The sequence below is a fragment of the Mizuhopecten yessoensis genome, unplaced genomic scaffold, assembly GCF_002113885.1.
Source record: "Mizuhopecten yessoensis strain PY_sf001 unplaced genomic scaffold, ASM211388v2 scaffold7725, whole genome shotgun sequence".
Taxonomy (NCBI): domain Eukaryota; kingdom Metazoa; phylum Mollusca; class Bivalvia; order Pectinida; family Pectinidae; genus Mizuhopecten; species Mizuhopecten yessoensis.
This window is the reverse complement of record NW_018407191.1, coordinates 1,445,753-1,463,833: the sequence shown is the minus strand read 5'-3', so window position 1 is coordinate 1,463,833 and position 18,081 is coordinate 1,445,753. Positions and strand designations below refer to the sequence as shown.

The 18,081-nt window shown below is 35.2% G+C and overlaps 2 protein-coding genes across 14 annotated transcripts in view; one reads left to right on the top strand and one right to left on the bottom strand.

Moving 5' to 3' along the window:
* Positions 1–11,980, top strand: part of LOC110454216 (unconventional myosin-IXa-like) — a 125,167-nt gene extending 113,187 nt beyond the window's left edge. For 10 of the 13 annotated variants that reach the window (XM_021503611.1, XM_021503620.1, XM_021503618.1 and 7 more), the window contains one exon: positions 5,642–11,980. In XM_021503611.1, the coding sequence (XP_021359286.1) occupies positions 5,642–5,934 (293 nt within the window). In that variant the 3' untranslated portion in view covers positions 5,935–11,980. The other 3 variants (XM_021503621.1, XM_021503623.1, XM_021503622.1) reach the window with 3 other exon arrangements.
* Positions 11,981–12,238: 258 nt separating this feature from the next.
* LOC110454220 (3-hydroxy-3-methylglutaryl-coenzyme A reductase-like) overlaps positions 12,239–18,081 on the bottom strand; it is a 20,079-nt gene continuing 14,236 nt past the window's right edge. The window contains exons 15-20 of the mRNA XM_021503626.1: positions 17,625–17,730; positions 17,009–17,115; positions 16,274–16,478; positions 15,678–15,836; positions 15,024–15,175; positions 12,239–14,526 (exon numbers count right to left, since the gene is read on the bottom strand). Of these exons, the coding sequence (XP_021359301.1) occupies positions 14,184–14,526; positions 15,024–15,175; positions 15,678–15,836; positions 16,274–16,478; positions 17,009–17,115; positions 17,625–17,730 (1,072 nt within the window). The 3' untranslated portion in view covers positions 12,239–14,183. The remainder of the gene's footprint in view (positions 14,527–15,023; positions 15,176–15,677; positions 15,837–16,273; positions 16,479–17,008; positions 17,116–17,624; positions 17,731–18,081) is intronic.

Sequence of the window (18,081 nt, the reverse complement as noted above, 5' to 3'; positions counted from 1 at the left end):
TGTCACACACAATGTCAAACAATCCTAGTTGTCACACACAATGTCAAACAATCCTAGTTGTCACACACAATGTCAAACAATCCAACATGTGTCACATGCAATGTCAAACAACTAACCATGTGTCACACGCAATGTCAAACAATCCAACATGTGTCACACACAACATCAAACAATGTATCACTTTATCACTTGGTGTCTTTTCTGTTAAATGTTTTCACTCACTTTATTTTTGGCCTTCCTGTCTTTCAGTAAGTATAATAGTGTAATGGGTTACACGTCAATACTGTGATGGTCTTACCTCATCTACTGTCCGTTCTGCCAAGTTCTGATAACATTATGTTCAGCATAATTCAAAAACCTCTACCAAACTTATTTCTCCTGTCTAAAAACAATTGTGTTGATTATTTTTTTATGTCAAAATTGAACACATATGATCTCATTTAGTGCTTAAATATGTATAGCATTATCAGTATTTGCAGAGCAGGCAGAGGAGTTGGCGTGATTCCAAGTGTTCATTTAACTCCCACTGGGATGGCATACACAGGCTACGTACTTCCTCGCTCACATCTGTCATAAATCTGGGTTTTCTTGCGATCTAAACAGTAAAGTTACATTTTAAGCCACTCTCTTTTTTTCTGCAGCTACTGTTTTAGTGATTGTAATGAAAACCAGTCCGCTTAAATCCACAGAAACTACTCTTCTTATGTTTGAGTTGATGTGTGTCGCTAAATCTTTCATTTGTTCTAGCAATACCCTTATATACCCTTTCTATCAGGAGGTTCATTTACTTATGAGAGCATAACTGCTGCTGTTATTTGAAGTGTATGAATACATAGCCTGAGCACTGCTGCTACAAATGCGTGACTACACACTCAGAACATAGTTCTTAGAAAACATTCTGTAAAACATTCTCCAGTCCAGCATTTTGATCGGAGCCAGTTTGGTATGGTTATTCTATCAATTTCAAATACCCGGTAATATTTATTTCTTAAGATTGAATACAATGAATCAGAAATGATACCTTTGTTTTATCTTTTAAGTATGTGCAGCAAACAGCGTGTGAGGTCATACATAAAAAGAAATTTGAATTGTAGGGAGAGAACAGTTATCCTACTTGATTTTTTTTATATAAAAACGAAAGTTTAAGCAATAAACTGCACTTGATTACAATTCAAGGAGCTGCATAACATGAGAAATGGCTTGTTCAGTTTGGTTGTATATTAATTTCAATTCGTTCCAAACATTAATAACGCTGGATTCAAAGGCAGAGAGTGGGAAGCACACACATTTGTAAACTACATAGCTTTACACCGCAACATTATCCTCTCCTCATCAGCTTTGATGTCAGGCCTATCCTCATCAGTTGTAAAGTCAGACCAAATATGACACTCATCACATTTAGTAAACATATTCTCAAAAGGCAGACTTGTATATTTGTTGTGCATTTGAGTGTAATTTAGGATATATACAAATTTATTTGAAGATGTTAAGCTTTGAAAATTGCTTAATTTACCATAGACATTGGGATTTTTTTCTATTATACTTTTTTTTTTTTTGGTTATAAAAATACAGATTAAAATTTGGTAAGAAAGTATAAATGTCTTCGACATTAACGAAACATATGTGGCAGTATAGTAGTTTAGTTTTTACCTGCTAATTGTAATCTCTACTATAAATAGAAAACGAGGTGTAGTTTTGTCAGCTTCATGTGGAATAATGGTGTTCACACGACTGTGTTATTTACTGTTTACTAATCTAGGATGAGGTACACCTGCCAAAGCTTAATTAGCATATATAACTCGTTAACCTTGTAACCAGTGTATAGTGCTTTGATATATACAGGTGTGTTTGTCTTAATCTGCTTTAAAACAATTAACAAATAAAACAACTTATGAGTGTAAGATAAAGAGGTTAACAAAATTAATTGTTGTTTTGAACAAGATTTGAATTGAAAACGCTAACGTGATTTAGTCATTTACACAATGGAATTCTTACTCCCTGCTGAAACCTTCCAGACTCCAGGTTCAAAGAAAACTTACTTTCTTGACAGTGAAAAAATACTGGCATTCCAGTAGCTATATACCAGTATTTTCAGTGTGAACTAAAGAGAACTGATCACACATTTGTACATTTGAATATCTTATTTATTTATTTTCAAATTTGAACAAGGGATTTATTCCATATTTTATCAATTTTCTTTTTTCATTTTGTAAATTCAGATTTTGGTAAACAGGACATTTGAATTACAGTGACAAAAGCTGAATATCCACACAAAAAATTAGTAATTTATATCTTATTTAGGCATCTTGAACAATTTGTCTGGAAAATCTGTTGGAGAAGGATTAAGTGTAGGACCATAAGTGTGTGTCAGCCGTCATGTCCGACTTCATCGTCATGACATGCTCTAAAACTACATTATATGTTCTATTTTTTTGTGGAACTATTCTATGGAGATTATACAAGTATTTTCAGCAGAAGTTCGCATACCTGACCTTGTTAAATATTCTTGCCAAATTGTTCCAGGAAAGCACAAAAAAATGTAATTTATTGAATTTTAAAATATTTCTATTTATTTACAACCTTTAAAACAATTGTATCCAATGATTCTTTTCCTAATTATTTTTTTAAGATAAATTGTATGCATTTTTTTACTTGTCATTTAAGAGTGTTATTATTGAAGAACTGGGTATATGATTTTTGATGAAGTTTTACATGTGTTTTTTCCTTGGATCATATGACAAGAGTTGTCAAATAAGGTATGACTTACGAAATTCTTGAAACATCTCCTAGTTAGAATCGACCCATAAAATGGTTCCACGAGGAAGAATAGAACAGACAGTAGTCATGTGTGTTATGCGATTACTTACACAAGTTTTGTACCAACACATGTTTACTGACTGTTGGCGTACCATTCACTGCTTTCAGACTCGATCAAAAGCTTTTTCAAATGATCGATATCAACCCAGGTATGTTGGTCCCGCTAACATCTTGCTGTTGATGTGACGAGATCTTTTTTCACAAAGAAATTTTCTATTGTACGATAGTCTCCTCTCCTGCGGCATGAAACTCCTGACTTCCGTGTAATTTGATTGCATTTCCAGAGAGTTGTATTTTCATTTTGTAGCAAATTGGACCCTATAGTATTGGTAGGGATTGCGAAAAAAAAAAAAAAAATCTTCTGCATCTGATTTCTATTTGGCGTGTCAATGTCACCAAGATATTACCATCAATTGATTATAAGTCTTCCATTAAAGCCCGTAAGGTCTTATGAATGTCTCTGCATGGTTTTGTATCATAATTACTTGAGGCAGAATTCTTAATGTTTACTGGAGTTACATGAGAAAGCATGGAAAAAATGTCTTCCATTTGAGTAAGTTTTCTTGAATGTAACTTTTATCATATGATGCGTGTCCTAGTGTTTGTATTCTTTTCTTTCCTGTTTCTGTATATCTAAGTTTGTTGTCATATTTTATCGGTTATGGCCATAAAGAACATATTTGTCCTAATCTTTTCCTTTTAAAACTTTTACAAGGCCATGAAGCCAGTAGTACAAAATCTCTTTTTCATTCTTCCTTTCCTTTCGTTTTGTCTACTCGTCTTTCCTAATCTCGGCCAATTTTACTTTGCAACCAAGCCTGATGTCAGAGACATTATATTTCTTCCAGTTTGTCTGTTGAATGTTTGAATGACCTTGTGTTAAGCATGTACAGAATAAATTTTATTTAGAGGATCCTGATATTGATGTTTTATGATTTTAAAAGAGTTGGAAGAAATATCATGAATATTGATTTGATAAAATATTTGAAGAATCTCTCTATGAAGCAATGGAAACAGTGATGATAGTGCTATAAATCCTGAGTTAGCGGCTTGTGTTTAAGCTTCTGTACCACAAGTTAACTATCTGCTTGCGTTTGTGTGAATACTTACAACACTGCGAGTAGTTAGTTGTGTGTAAACTGCACAGTTTTAACAGAACATTTTACTTACTGTCTGTTACAGACAGATTTCTTCCTGTGGTCATTTTTCTAACAGGTTCTTGTTGACCCACAATTCATTGAAATATTGAATAACAATTTAATGATTTAATTTCTATAATGATGTAACCATTTGCAGAAGTTGGGGCCAATGTTCATGTGTGTAAAACAGGTCTTAAATCATTCTCCCCTGAATACACATTTGAACTCCTTCTATTCAAAGGTTGGAATAAAAAAAATGGGGTGAATGAGTTAAGGCCTATCAAATTGGGAATGTTCCTCCTGTAATCAAGTTCTTAAAAAACATATAATTTCCATAGAAACAATACTTAAGTTGATAATTTAGTCATATATATAACATTTACTTGGTGAAAACAAAAATTCTTCCTTTTGTACCAAAAAATATATCATTTCTAAAACTTAAGCCACAATTGACTGACATTAGGAGATTACGTTTCTAAAATTGGGAGATTGAGGCTTATTGCTATTTGGGATAAAATTCTATCACATTCTGGGCCCTGACAGGCAATTTAAATTGTGCTCTAGATCTTTGAGCCATCCCATGCTCATGTTGCATTTCAGCATTGTCGTTATGCCCTATATATACGCCATGAATTCCAATGGACATAACCTATGTTATCCATCAGGTTACGATAATTGGCTTTGAGCTTTGTTGTGTTTTGTAGAATTAAATGCTATGGTTTGACAGCGACACTAAATACATTGATATGTAAGTCATTGTGTCTTATTGGCGTTACTTGCTGGGTGTTTCCTAACCATGCGCTTTGCAGATTTTGGATCTAACCTTACAAAATTAATTAATACGTGTGTTTGCATTTTTACCAGCAAATTGGTTGGAAATGAATAAACTTGACATACATCTTTGCACTACTTGCTGAATGGCCAAAATATTTATTGATCAGCGGTGATTTAACATATATTTAACATACTGACGCTTAATGCTGATTGGTTGACATAATGATTAGGGGTGATTTAACATGTATTTAACATACTTGCGCTAAATGCTAATCGGCTGACCTATTGGTTAAGGATGCTACATGCTGATGTGTTGACATTTGTAAAGCTTATATTTATGGCTCCATGCAGTAAAATAATATTTGCATTTCGTCTGCTTAAGCTGACTGCTGCTCGCAGGTGTACTTTTGCTTTAGAGCCTTTCCTCGGAACAAATTCTGAGGTATTGGCTGAAAGTTTCATTAAATGATTCCATTTACATGGTAAACCAAAGTTTTAGAGTGTGTAAGTTTTCAAGAATTCGACCAAATGTGTAGTCTAACTGAGGAATATTGAATTTTTTTTAATGAGGAGGAAAATTTTGATGAGTTTCATGAGAGAAATTTGTAATAAAACTAACAAAGTACATATATTGTTTTGCAAAATTATAGAAAATGTTGTAGAATTTGCCCTGCATAGGAAGAACAACATTGAATCATGATCAGTCTCAGATAGTCTATAACACAATACTTACAAGATTAACATGTCCAACTGGCTATTACCATGTTAGAGAGAGACTTGTGATTCTGTGACGGAAATTTTGCCACACAAAAAAAATAGATTATATAACAAGAACTTGTATTCATCACATGAATAAATTCAGGGTAACATCAGTAACAAACTAAAACAATGTCTATCTTTTATAATCACAGTCAGTCCCCCAACCCAGCTGAAGCACATGACAAAGCGGAGAGCTACACTTCCACCAAGGCGCCTACCAACACGTTATACGCAGGCGGTGAAGAGGCGGAGACATTCGGAGGATTCTTACGGTGGTGAGGACCTTGTGGACTCCGGTGAACATGGTGTAAATGACCCGGTATCTCCTGGGAACTATGATGCCGTGTTTTTAGTGGGTCAAGGTCGTATTCCTTCCTACGACTCCAGTTATCTTACGATCCCAGGACTGCAGAATATAGGGGAGGAGGACGAAATCATGGTGTGATTCTGTGGTTAGCCTGTGTGGATGTGAAACATTCGGTCAGAAATGTACCATGGACCTGTATTGTAACCATCAGTCTGTACGAAGGTGTACTGTAACAGTGGGAATGGATCAGTAACAATATTGAGTAGGTGGTTCTCTTGATGTTTCTGTTATTACAGGAGAACCTTGTCTAAAACTCAATCTGTCCTTGGTTTCATGCTCAAGGCTGCTTAGTCTCCAGGGCCCAGTGGTTCGAAGCCAGATTACATTAACAAACCTTTGACGTAAATGTTTGAACCATGTATTTCCTCATATCTGAAATTTAGAACTAAAACTACATGAAGACAAGTGTTTGAAATTGTAATCCAAAGACAAGAAAAGCAAAAAAATCAAAAACATCAAAAACAATCATTAAGGCGAAAGGGGCAGTGTAAATTTGGCCAAGTGGTTAACATTCCAGCCTTCCGCACTGTTTTTTCCTGCCCACAGGACTGTATTAGATAAGGTGGAGTATAGAATGGTCTGGGATGGGTGCTACTCAGTGTCTGTAATGTAGAATTAAACTGAGGTAGGAATAAGGACAATAAAATCACGTTTTAAAACATTTGTGTGATGGATATGTTCAGCTTATAAACAGGCTTTAAAGAGCGGGCAAATTCAGAACAAAAAACTACTGGCATGTTTAGGTCCATGTATGCTTATAAGGTGTTGATTAGTTTAAATATAGAAGTATAGGCCAAGATGTGTCAATATATACACTATAATGGAAGAAGAAGACATGATGTATAATAGCACAAATTTCATTTCAATAATTTTTCTTAAATTTTTTTTAGTTAATTTTTGAAATATAGGAAGCCAGCTTCTCATGACAAAATTTTTAGATTTCATTTTAACAGTTTTATATTGCAGTATGGTTCATTTATTGACACTTGTTTTCTAGATGAAGTATTGAGTTTTTAGTGTACATCATTGTCGCACTTGTTTCTCCACCTAATGATCATGGTACTAGCTTTTCTGATCGTGTGCTGGAGTTGATGTTCATATTCTGTGTTTGGGCTGACCAATAGTGTCAAGGACCAAAATGGTGCAATACTGTCTGTTAAAATTGCTTTTAATTTATAGAAAACCAGTTACTTTTTATCTGCTTTACAAACCAACTTGAGTATGATTGTTTTTTTAAACATTCATCTTAACTTTCAAGAAAAGTATTTAGCTTTTTTTTCTTCATTTGTGGTTTCGGAGGTAGATGGTAATAGGAAAGTCTTGACACATGGTGCAGTATACGTTCATTATGGTCTAGTATTGCCAAGGTGCTGGCCAATCGTTTCAATTTATCACCTGATCCCGAAATGATTTTTTGGGTTTTTTAACATTTTGAAAATAGTAAATATGTTCCTTCTTTCTGCCAATGATGTGTTGCTATCATTTATCACTGCGAATGTTGTTGAGGTGGTTTTTTTAGGGGGGGGGGGGCTAGAAATTTAGCTAGTTTGTGAAGTCTTGGATGTGTAGATCAAAGCGAAGGATTTTGTTGGACTGTGAGCCACTTATGGATGTTCAATATAGTCGATGATAACTTACTAGATATATAATATTATAGATGGGTTTTCCTGTTGATTTTGGCAGAAAGTCCTAGATTTTGTGAAGTAAATTGAGAACTTTGGGGTAAATATCACCCTGCATGTTCACTGTAAACATAGAAACAGAAGTACATGTAGATGTTACTCGACCTATGCTGAAATGGACTTGTCCTGTATCCATGCATAGAAAACATATGGCCATGGTACAGCTTTAAACCCATTTAAATAATTGCCCCATGTATGCCATATACTGCATTAAAGATACCAGAAGTCAGTGGGAACACCTCTTTATAGTGCTGTTTGTGTTATTGTATAGATAATATACATTGTAGCAATGTTCTAAGAGTATAGGACAAACAAACATCTGCCAGACATTTTTATCTGGCACCTAGGTGATAATACAACTTGTAATCTAGTCAGCTCGGCCGCACAACACACAAAGGGGAGATAAGTCTGTGATCGGTAGAACTAGTATGTGATTATACACTTGCAATGTAGTATCTTGTGATTAATCAAAACAATATCTTGTTTTGTATTTTACCGCAAAAAGGGGTGATTTGGCTTTAAGTTCATACATGTATGAATGCTCAACTTAGTTGACTGGGAGGTTTATGGGTCACCCTGAAAATGAATTGTTTTTCTGGTCTTGGATGAGAAAACTTTGAAAAAAAATAGTTGTTAACTTTAATTGAATTAATTAAGTACACGGTTCAATGGTTTAACTGAAACTAACATGTTTTTCTGGTCTTTGTTGAGAAAACTTCAACAAAAATAGTTGTGTATTTCCTATATGATGAATGATGGTGTCATGTAAGGTGTCAAGACTTTTATAACACGATTTTAACTAAGGTTGACCAGTGATGTGTTTGACCATTGACTGGACAGTGAAGTGGACACTTAAAACATTCCAGGCTCTCATTGTTATTGATGTTTATGATGTACGTACTGTGTAATGTTTCTATCATTGAATTATGAAATATGTCTTAACTCATTAACCCCTGAAATTTCATAATGAATTATTCCAACCTTTGAATTGGAAGAGTTCAAATGTGTCGTCAGGGGTGATTGAGATAAACACATTCTTTACAATGTCAACATCAGCGTCCTTGATCAACATTGCTGTGTGTAAAAAAAATATACTTATTTGAGTATATCCTCCAGTCAGAATAGTATATCCCCCAGTCAGAATAGTGTAAGTGTTTATTACATGTATAGGGTGGATGATGTTTACTCACTCCCCTAACCAATTTACTAGGGCTGCGACGATATATCGCAACATTTTGAATACAGTACGATGCACAATAATTTTGGGAGGTCACGATACACCTATGATATTTTCCAGATTTTGCTGCTTTTGAATTTAGTCAACTCATATCCGTTCCCACATGGCAAGTGACAGCTTAAGCTTGGCATGCACGTCGAAAGACGTGAATTGTGTGAAACTTTAAAGTCATGCCCATTCTGGACCAGGTCTATTTCCTGTTGTAGTAATGCCATTAAAAATTGTCCACATAACTTTTCTCTTTGGTTCTACTGTTACTATATATATCGCGATATGTATCGTACGGTGACCACGGTATTGTGATAGGTATCTTCACAGATGTTTTGTAAACTGTCAGAACTGTTGTCCCGAGGTGCTAGGGAAGACTTGGAAAACTGTTAAACCAAGGAGTAGCTATCTACAATGGACAACAGTTTTGACTGTCCCTAAAACGTTACCCAAATAACAAGATGGGGGATGTGCGGGAAATCATTATGGATATACATATAGCGCATGGAACAGTTTTACCGTTTCATCCCTAATGGGGGAAGCCAAGAGGAGAGAAATCATTATGCACAGATTTATTTACTGCGCTTGGAACAGTTCATTGGGAACAGGAGACGGTTAACCGTTTCATCCCTCACGGAAGAATGAACCAAGAAAACAGTTCTTAAACATTAAGTTTTACCATTTATAATGAGAACATCAGGTAAAAATTTGCAATAAATACCAGTAGTGATTTATTTCTGTCGTACACCCCTTCGTAGTTAACCTCTGTATTCACTTAATAGACAAGACTCATGACTTCAGAAAAAACAAGTTGAAAAATTGATTCAGTTTTAAAAAGTGATTCTGAAAGGAAGTTTTTGGTTTGTGTTTCAGTGTAGAATTTCAAATATCAGTGTCAAAATAACCAAAAAAAAAGTAGTAGTGACATGTATTGCTTTATATTGGGTCACCTTTTGACCTGTTTATGTATGAATAATACCTGAGAAATTATTTACAAACTGGTAATAGGAGAATCTTCACTATTTCTTTTATTAGAAGCAATAGACTTGTTGCTGATTTCTGATATATGCAAATATCATTCTATATAAATATATTATCATATAATAGTTGCTGTGTGTAAACGAGTCTGTGATATTCCATTAATTAATAAACATGTACTTTGTGCCTTTTTAATTTTTATGTGTAGCTAAGGTAGATAGTTCCTAAGTGTAACTTTTTGTTCCGTTCTGATGCAAACATTTTCATTTAGATGTGATAGTGCTCTATATAAATTATGTACATTAGGTAATTGTGCAATGTTAGTTATAATAATGAATTCAAAAGGGTGATGTTCATTTTAACGGCTCCTGAGGTTTGAAACAATCATGATTTTTTAGATCAATATTTTAGTTATCGCTTTGTATGTATTTTGTAACATTTATTTATTTACTTTAGTTGAAAACAGACTGGTAGTCATTTTGGTCAGAAATAAACCAAAGGAATTTTTGTGACCCTATTTAATAGGTGTGAGTGACATTACAAGTCTGTTGTTATATAACTACATTTCTAAGGCTGGGTGTGTAGCCAACTGAAATTGTTATTTCATTTCCGTTTTGCCATGTAAACAAGCAATACATGTATTTCTGAACATATAACTTGATGAAAAGACACAGACTTGGTATAATGTTTGATATGCAGAATGTGATTGTGTATTTAGAATATAGACATACATGTTACCTCTGACCCGACTCTCTTAGACCTCAGATGGAAATTTAACTTGGCATAGAACGAAGAGCCTTATTACTGGCTGTAAATATTGTTGACTCGACATTGAATGTGTTACGTGATGCACAATATTTCACGTGGCATTTGAAAACTGAATTAAAATCGACGTAACGCCAAGTGTTGTAAAAGTTTCATGGAGCTTTCAGACAGGTGTGCCATAATAAAAGCCGATTTAGAAGAAATCCAGCTGTGAGGTACCCGTTCAATGATGATGTGACTATCGATGTATAGAATATTTATTGCCGTATAATCATGTTAAGACTTACTATACCGATGTCCGATAGACAATGTATACCTGTAGAAGTATCCACTACAACAGTACTATTACAGTACTCTTAGAATTGTAGCGTCGTCATGAATAATCTGTAGTATTCTAGTACTCCTACCACGCAGATCACTTTTATTTCACGCATTTAATTTTGCGTATGTTTGCATTAGTTATCGATGATGTATCATACGAACAATTACTCCGACATACACATTGAGTAAAACACATTATTGTCAACACATATATGTAAAGAAAGTCAGTTTCGAAAAATTAAGTCAGTGAAATATGAGTAATCTAGAGTTATAGCTCTGTAGTATTTTAGAAGTGATGTGAACCACAGCTATAGTCAAGCTTTATTGCTCAAACTCAATGCAAATCGTACGCTTATTATATTGACTTGTGTGTCGGTCTTCGCGACATTGTGTAAATAGACATGTGTCTGCTTACTCTGCAAAGTGTAAATATGAACACGTATCAAAGTGTAAATATGTACACGTATCAAAGTGTAAATATGTACACGTATCGGCTCATTTGTCATAGTATGCACAGGTGTGTCGACGGAGGAATTACATGTAAGCCTACGGTTTATGATGCAAGACACGTTTAATAAACTTGAAATGTATTACGTCTGTATTATACTGAATATGCTTTAGATGTTTTAGAGAGCTGAGAACTCCCTTTTCCAGTGTTTTAGGGATCTCTGTTTTATTTCATTCCATAATTGTCTTGTGTTCTGTCCAATTATGATACAGGACAAAGTTCATGCAAACTTTCGTACGTTTGTACGGTTTGTGAATGTCGTCAAATCAAACGATTTGTGCCATTTATTTTACGTTACTGTTTTTAGAGTGTTTTAAGTTGACAATAGAATCCTTCAAAGTATAAATCATCTGATCATCATCCATCACAGAAATGTTATCCACAGAGTATTCCATTGACGAGAATATGTCAAATGTTTTAACATTGACCTGTACAAGGTATTTGACTCTGTTTTGTTGTATGTACATTGCTAAGGGTTTGTAGTGGAGGATGCTCACTGCCACACTGGTGACTGTGACAGTGCTTGGAGCGACAGGAAGTGAGAGTAAGGGAGATAACTCAAGTGTCTTGCAGAACAAGTGGTGTTTGAGAGTGATTAAGTCGGAGCAATACTATCAATAATAAAAATGTAATATAATCATGAAATTTCTTTTCTTTTTCTTTTTCTTGATTTTCTTTTGCTAATATAACCCTTTTGAAAATATGCATACATATATGATATATTCTTCTTGTATCCTAAAAAAGACATGTTACTGTAAATTGAACATATTTTAATGAAAGTTTTTAACTATATATATTGACAAGGGCATATTATTTTCTGTTTGCAATACTCAGGTTTTAACTGGCCATAATTAATGGGAACTCTGCCAAGGAGAACAAAAATACAATGACAAAAACAACAACTGTTAAAATTATATATTACCATATTTATTATCTCATATCTTTCATTGGTATATTGTTACAATATCTTTATTCATAAATTTGTTTTTCACAAAAAAACATTAATAGATTTACTATATACCCTGGATATACATGAAGCTGTAGAAAGATATAGCATTCTATTTGTCCTTGCCATAGCGACTTTATTTCTAAAGAGTTTTGATGAAACTTCATATGTTGCCACAATTCTAAAGTTCGGCCACCTTCCCTGTACTAAATTAATAAATAGAAACTTTACTTCCATTCCCAAGAAAGCAAAGTTGTAATGGTCATTAGCAATTAAAGGATATGATCTTAGTGGCAAATTACTGACAAGAACACATGGATCCAAATTGCACAAATATATATTCAGCACAGTACAATTGTGACGCATACTCCTTGTTTTAAATCTTTGAACATATATCAATATAAGTGAATATACATGCCTATTGTTAAGTAAAAAAGAAAGGCAAATTATAAAGGCAATTTTTTCACATCTCCCTAGTAGCCTCAAACTCGCCACATTTGACACTAAACCCTGTACTTCAATAACTGTATCGACATACTTTAATTTATCATCAATGCAATGACAGTTTGTTCGTTAAGGTTACTTCATCGGTAAAGTTCAGTATTGATAAATGCATTAGCACTTCACAACCTGTCGCCATGGTAACAAATATATTACATTGTGTTATCAATAGGCTAATACCCCCTAGGACTAACAATCGCAGTTACTCTATTAATGTGTCTGGATTGAATTGTTTTTAAATGCCCTGATGAACAAAATTCAACAGTAAACAGTCGTGTACATAATTTAAAAGTATAAATAGAACACTTTTTACATAGCACAAACTTCAAAAGAAGTTTCGTTGTTATAAAGCTACTGGGGAAAAAAAATGCAAAAAAAATCATAGGGAATACACATGATTTATATTTAGCAAACTGGCATTTTGCCCCTCTCAAAAAAGCAAGAGAGCCTGAATTATCCCTTCTTAAACTCAATCAAATGCATGATTAATCAAAATGTGACTTAGGGCCTGCTCGGCTTGTTGAGTACAGTGAACTGCTCAGTAGGAACTGCTAACTGCTGGTCGGTGATCGTCTGACATTCAGATCAAGCTCAAAGTTCAGCATAACAGAAGTACGGATGCCAGGGGCCCTAGTATGCATCCTTTCTGAAAAAACATTTTGCTCATCTTCCGAACAACATATTAGCAAATGAAAAGTTGTGGCATAGATATATTGCTCAAGTCTGTTGACATCGTGAAATATTCGGCCGATATCAACTGCTTGGGCAAAACTGGGGGAAATGATATATGCCAGGTAGACTGCCTGGGCGAAGATTATTCCTAATGAGCGACATGCCATCTAGCTGCTGGTCAGTCATCAGGAACCCAAGAGTACAAATCAAGCAGGCCCTTAGAGTACTATCTTGAGAAGTGTTTAACTATGCTATTGTCAAAATGCATGGATAATTGTTTGCAGGGTGTTAAAAATAATTTTCATGGGAAAAGCATTGCTACAGACTGCTGCTTGTTTCTTGAGAATTTATGTAAAATGTATCTTTCTCAGTTTCATTTCCTTCTGTGAAAAGGTCTTAAGAAATGAACTCTGTGGGACTACAGTTCAGGCAGATGAGGAGGAAAAACTATCGAAATGATTAAATCAGGCTTACACGAATTTATCAAAATTTGGCTTAAGCAAACATTTCGTTAAAAATTAAAACATGTACTAAACATTGGTTTGTTTTCAGAAAACTTACAAAAATAAATAACACTAACCCTCAAAAAACATGGGCACATAGATATATAACAGCACCTCCCGATGATGAACAGTACAACATAACCCAAGTGTATCACCAAGGTAGACTTTGATTCACAATTTCAATAATGACTAGTCAGTGGAATGGTTTTAATAAGTGTATGGGGTGTCATGATGCTTTGGATATACATGTTCCTGGCTCTGACACACTGGCAGTGCTTTCTGATATACATTTTTCTGGCCCTGACACACTGGCAGTACTTTCTGATATACATTTTCCTGGCCCTGACACACTGGCAGTACTTTCTGATATACATGTTCCTGGCCCTGACACACTGGTAGTACTTTCTGATATACATGTTCCTGACCGTGACATACATGTTCCAGGTCCTGGCTGTGATTGGTTACTGTCGTTACTGAGGTTAGATGCACTGTTACATGAAATTGATTCCGCACTACTATCCTTAGATACACTAGAACCACTGGGATCTGCTATCACATTCAAAGTGGATCTGAAGAAAACAGAAATACAGCAAATTACTGGCATGTCAACCTATGCTTTTCTGGATACTGTATATAAAAGCTGCATAAATGTTTGTTAATTTCAAAATGACATTGATATCAAAAATGTTCAATAGCCATTTTTTGGCAGGTTAGTAAAAATTTCATAATGTGTTAAACTTGAATTTGAGGATTTCTGAATGAATCGAAGGCACACTGCTATCAATTAGATTTCAATTAAATCTTGGAAATTGAATTTTACAAGGTACGAGTTCCATTTACAGTAACACCTGTCTTATCTGACACCATAACATTCTGACAACCTGTCTAATCTGATCTCTGAGTATTCCAACCTCCTGCCATATTTGCCATAAATCTCATCTCATTTCTTAAAGTATCTAAGAGAACCTGAGTTTTCTGACCCCTGTATAATCTGACCTATAGTTTGGTTACCATAGGGTGTCGGACTAGACAGGTTTCACTGTTACGTCTGAGTTATGAGTTATACCTGTTGTGTCTGAGGTGACTTCTGACAAGATGTCCAGCGGCCAGAGCAGACATGAGGGAGAGTTCTCCAGCAAGGACCGTTGCACAAACCACCCTGGCTAGCTGACCAGCGCTGTCTCCGGCCTTGCCCACTGACCCACATAACCCCAGCATCTGAAGCAACAAATATATCAGACTTTACTAACACATATAGCTGAATTCAATTTCAAATGAATATAATTACTCCAGACCTCTCATTAATCAGACAATGTAGTAAAATTCATACTACTCAAAAAGTTTCCACCTCTTCACACAGCTCCTAAATTTTTCTGGGCATATTTGCTGCTGGGTTGAGAATTTACATTTAAGTGTACAAATGTTCATATATAGCAGTAATTCAAAAGTAATGTCAACAGATTAAAAAATAAGTTTATTTTTGGATAAACTTTATATCAACATAACATTGAAACAACCTTCATAGAAAATAATACATGTTTTCTGCAGTATATATATATTCCAGTACATTTCATGGAATATTGAGCAAATATCAGAAAATGTCCAGGATATACCTATTTTCAAGTGCTTTTCCAGCACTGACTTTATTCCAGCACTTTTTCGTGGCCTGTATGAAATATGCTCTATTATAGTATATATGATATAGGGGTACCGGTATTACCTGGAGACAAGAGGCTTGGGGAGGAAGTATGGTACCACCTCCGACTGTTCCCACTTCTATGGAGGGCATGGTGCAGCTTATGTAGAGGTCAGTACCGTCAGGTCCGGTCGGCTCCATCAGTGTGATACAGTTAGAGCTCGTCGTGTTCTGAGCTGGATCCTACAACAGAAACAACACAATGTATATACATGTACGACTCAAAAAGACGGGCCAAAAATAACCAATTTAACATTTACCTTTCTGATATTACAAGACTTAATCAATCATCTGAGTGTTTGAAAGTAGCATGTATATAGTTGTGTGTACAAAACATGGCGTTCAACATTCACTTTCCTGTCACTTTTTTCGGTTTCAAGTTTTGGTTTGGTTTTATTTTTGTTTAACCTTCTATCAACAGCTAAGGTCTTTAAAGGAGGTGCTTCCATGTGTGTTGTGTAAGCGTGCATGTGTGTATGTGCAGGAGGCAGGGTATGTTGGTGTATTTGCCTCCTTGTGATAGCGGGGATCTGATGCCGACTGTATAGTGCTATCTCACTGAAATAAGGTTTGAAATACCAAACACTATTTCTTACAACACAAGACCATTGACCACTCACCTGTCCTGTAGCAATGAAGATGGCAGTGACCACGTTAGCTGCGTGGGCGTTGAAGCCCCCAATACTTCCGGCCATAGCAGATCCCATCAGGTTCTTACTGATGTTCAGGTCAACAAGTGCAGCTACGGATGTTTTTAGCACAGATTTCACTACTTTTGCTGGGATCACAGCCTCAGATACCACAGACTTGCCTCGCCCCTCCAACCTACAAAATAACAAAGAGACTGTTAATTCATGTCTTGTCGTTTCATTTAACAAACAAACAGACTGTTCATCAGTCCTTCGACCCTCTGACCTACAGAATAACTAACAGTATGATTGACAATCAATGCCTTGTCCCTCCAACTAGCAAAAGCCAATCGACCTTCACCTAAGATTCAGCATGTATGATAGTTACATATTGTAAATACTAGGGCTGCGTTTTGTCGACCAATATTGTGCACTAATAGTACTTAAATTATCAATCAATTTTTATCAAACTTTTAAAAAAAGCGTTCATAGATTTTGTTTAATCCTTCAGTAAAGACGTGGTCCACTGTATATCATACTCAAAATTTATTTCAAAAGATTGTAATGTGAGATATGCATATGATTGCAGTCCTTTTAAATACAGGTATGAACAAATGTATCAAGGTAGAAAAATCTGCAATAAGATATAGAGGTATTCTGTCACCTAACATCTCTGTAGGAGTAAATCTGTGAGCACACTACCTGACAGTGTTAAGTAATACTAACCAATTCACTGCTGAAGGTTTCTTGTCGGTACAGAAGTTCCCACTAAGACTCAAGATTTCCATGTCGGGAAACTGCTCCAAAATGGTGGTCAACGCTCTCTCCGATCCCTGTAACAATGGCTTGTATAGTTACAACTGTATATAAATGAAATTAAGTCATATGTGTCGTGATCAAATTGAACCTACAGAGATCGTTAGAGCCGGTATGAAATGACAATGTAATCACTTATAAGTAACAGTGACTAGACGTTCAGAGTTTTATATACGTAACTTCTGGAGAGGAAAACAGTGCATCAATTAATCAAGGATTATCACAATTTACAGTTTTAAAAAAAAACACTACCATTTAACACACAGGTTTTTTTGATGAAGCAACATTTGAGCAGGTTTTCATTGACAAACCTAATACTTTTCTTGAATGATAACACTATTCTATACATCATGATCATATGGTATCATTGACAAACAAACCAGAGACTTTTACAACTGATCATATCAATGTCAATCATTTATAAAACATCACTTTCGTGCTCAAATCAATTGCTTGAAAACCATGGGTGACAGAAAAACTCCTACTATTCATTAAAGCCGGGAATGATGTTCCCATTAGACAATACCTTCGACACCATATTCATTCCCATGGCATCGCCTGTGGTGGCAACGAAACGGATATATAGGTAGCGGCTGGCTTGTACCGCCTGTATCTTCTTCAGTCTAGCAAATCTGTAAGTAAAGAAAACAATTTAAGGAACTAAATTTTTATTTCATTTAAAAACAATCTTTATACAAGTTGGTATGTTTAGGTTAAGATGACAGAAAACCAAAAAATGTACGAAAACAAATCAGCCAATTCATGTCTACGTAAACAAGAGGCCCAAGGGCCTTAGCGGTCACCTGAGTTATATCATAGGTACTGGTAGCTTTATTTTATTGTTTAGATGTGATGTGGAAATCAGCATGTAAACTAAGTGAAATACAATACTTGTCATGTCATCAATGGATAAGAATTTGAAAATATTGGTAAATGTTCCCTTTGGGGCCCCGCCCTAGCCCCTGGGGATGGGGCAGGAATCC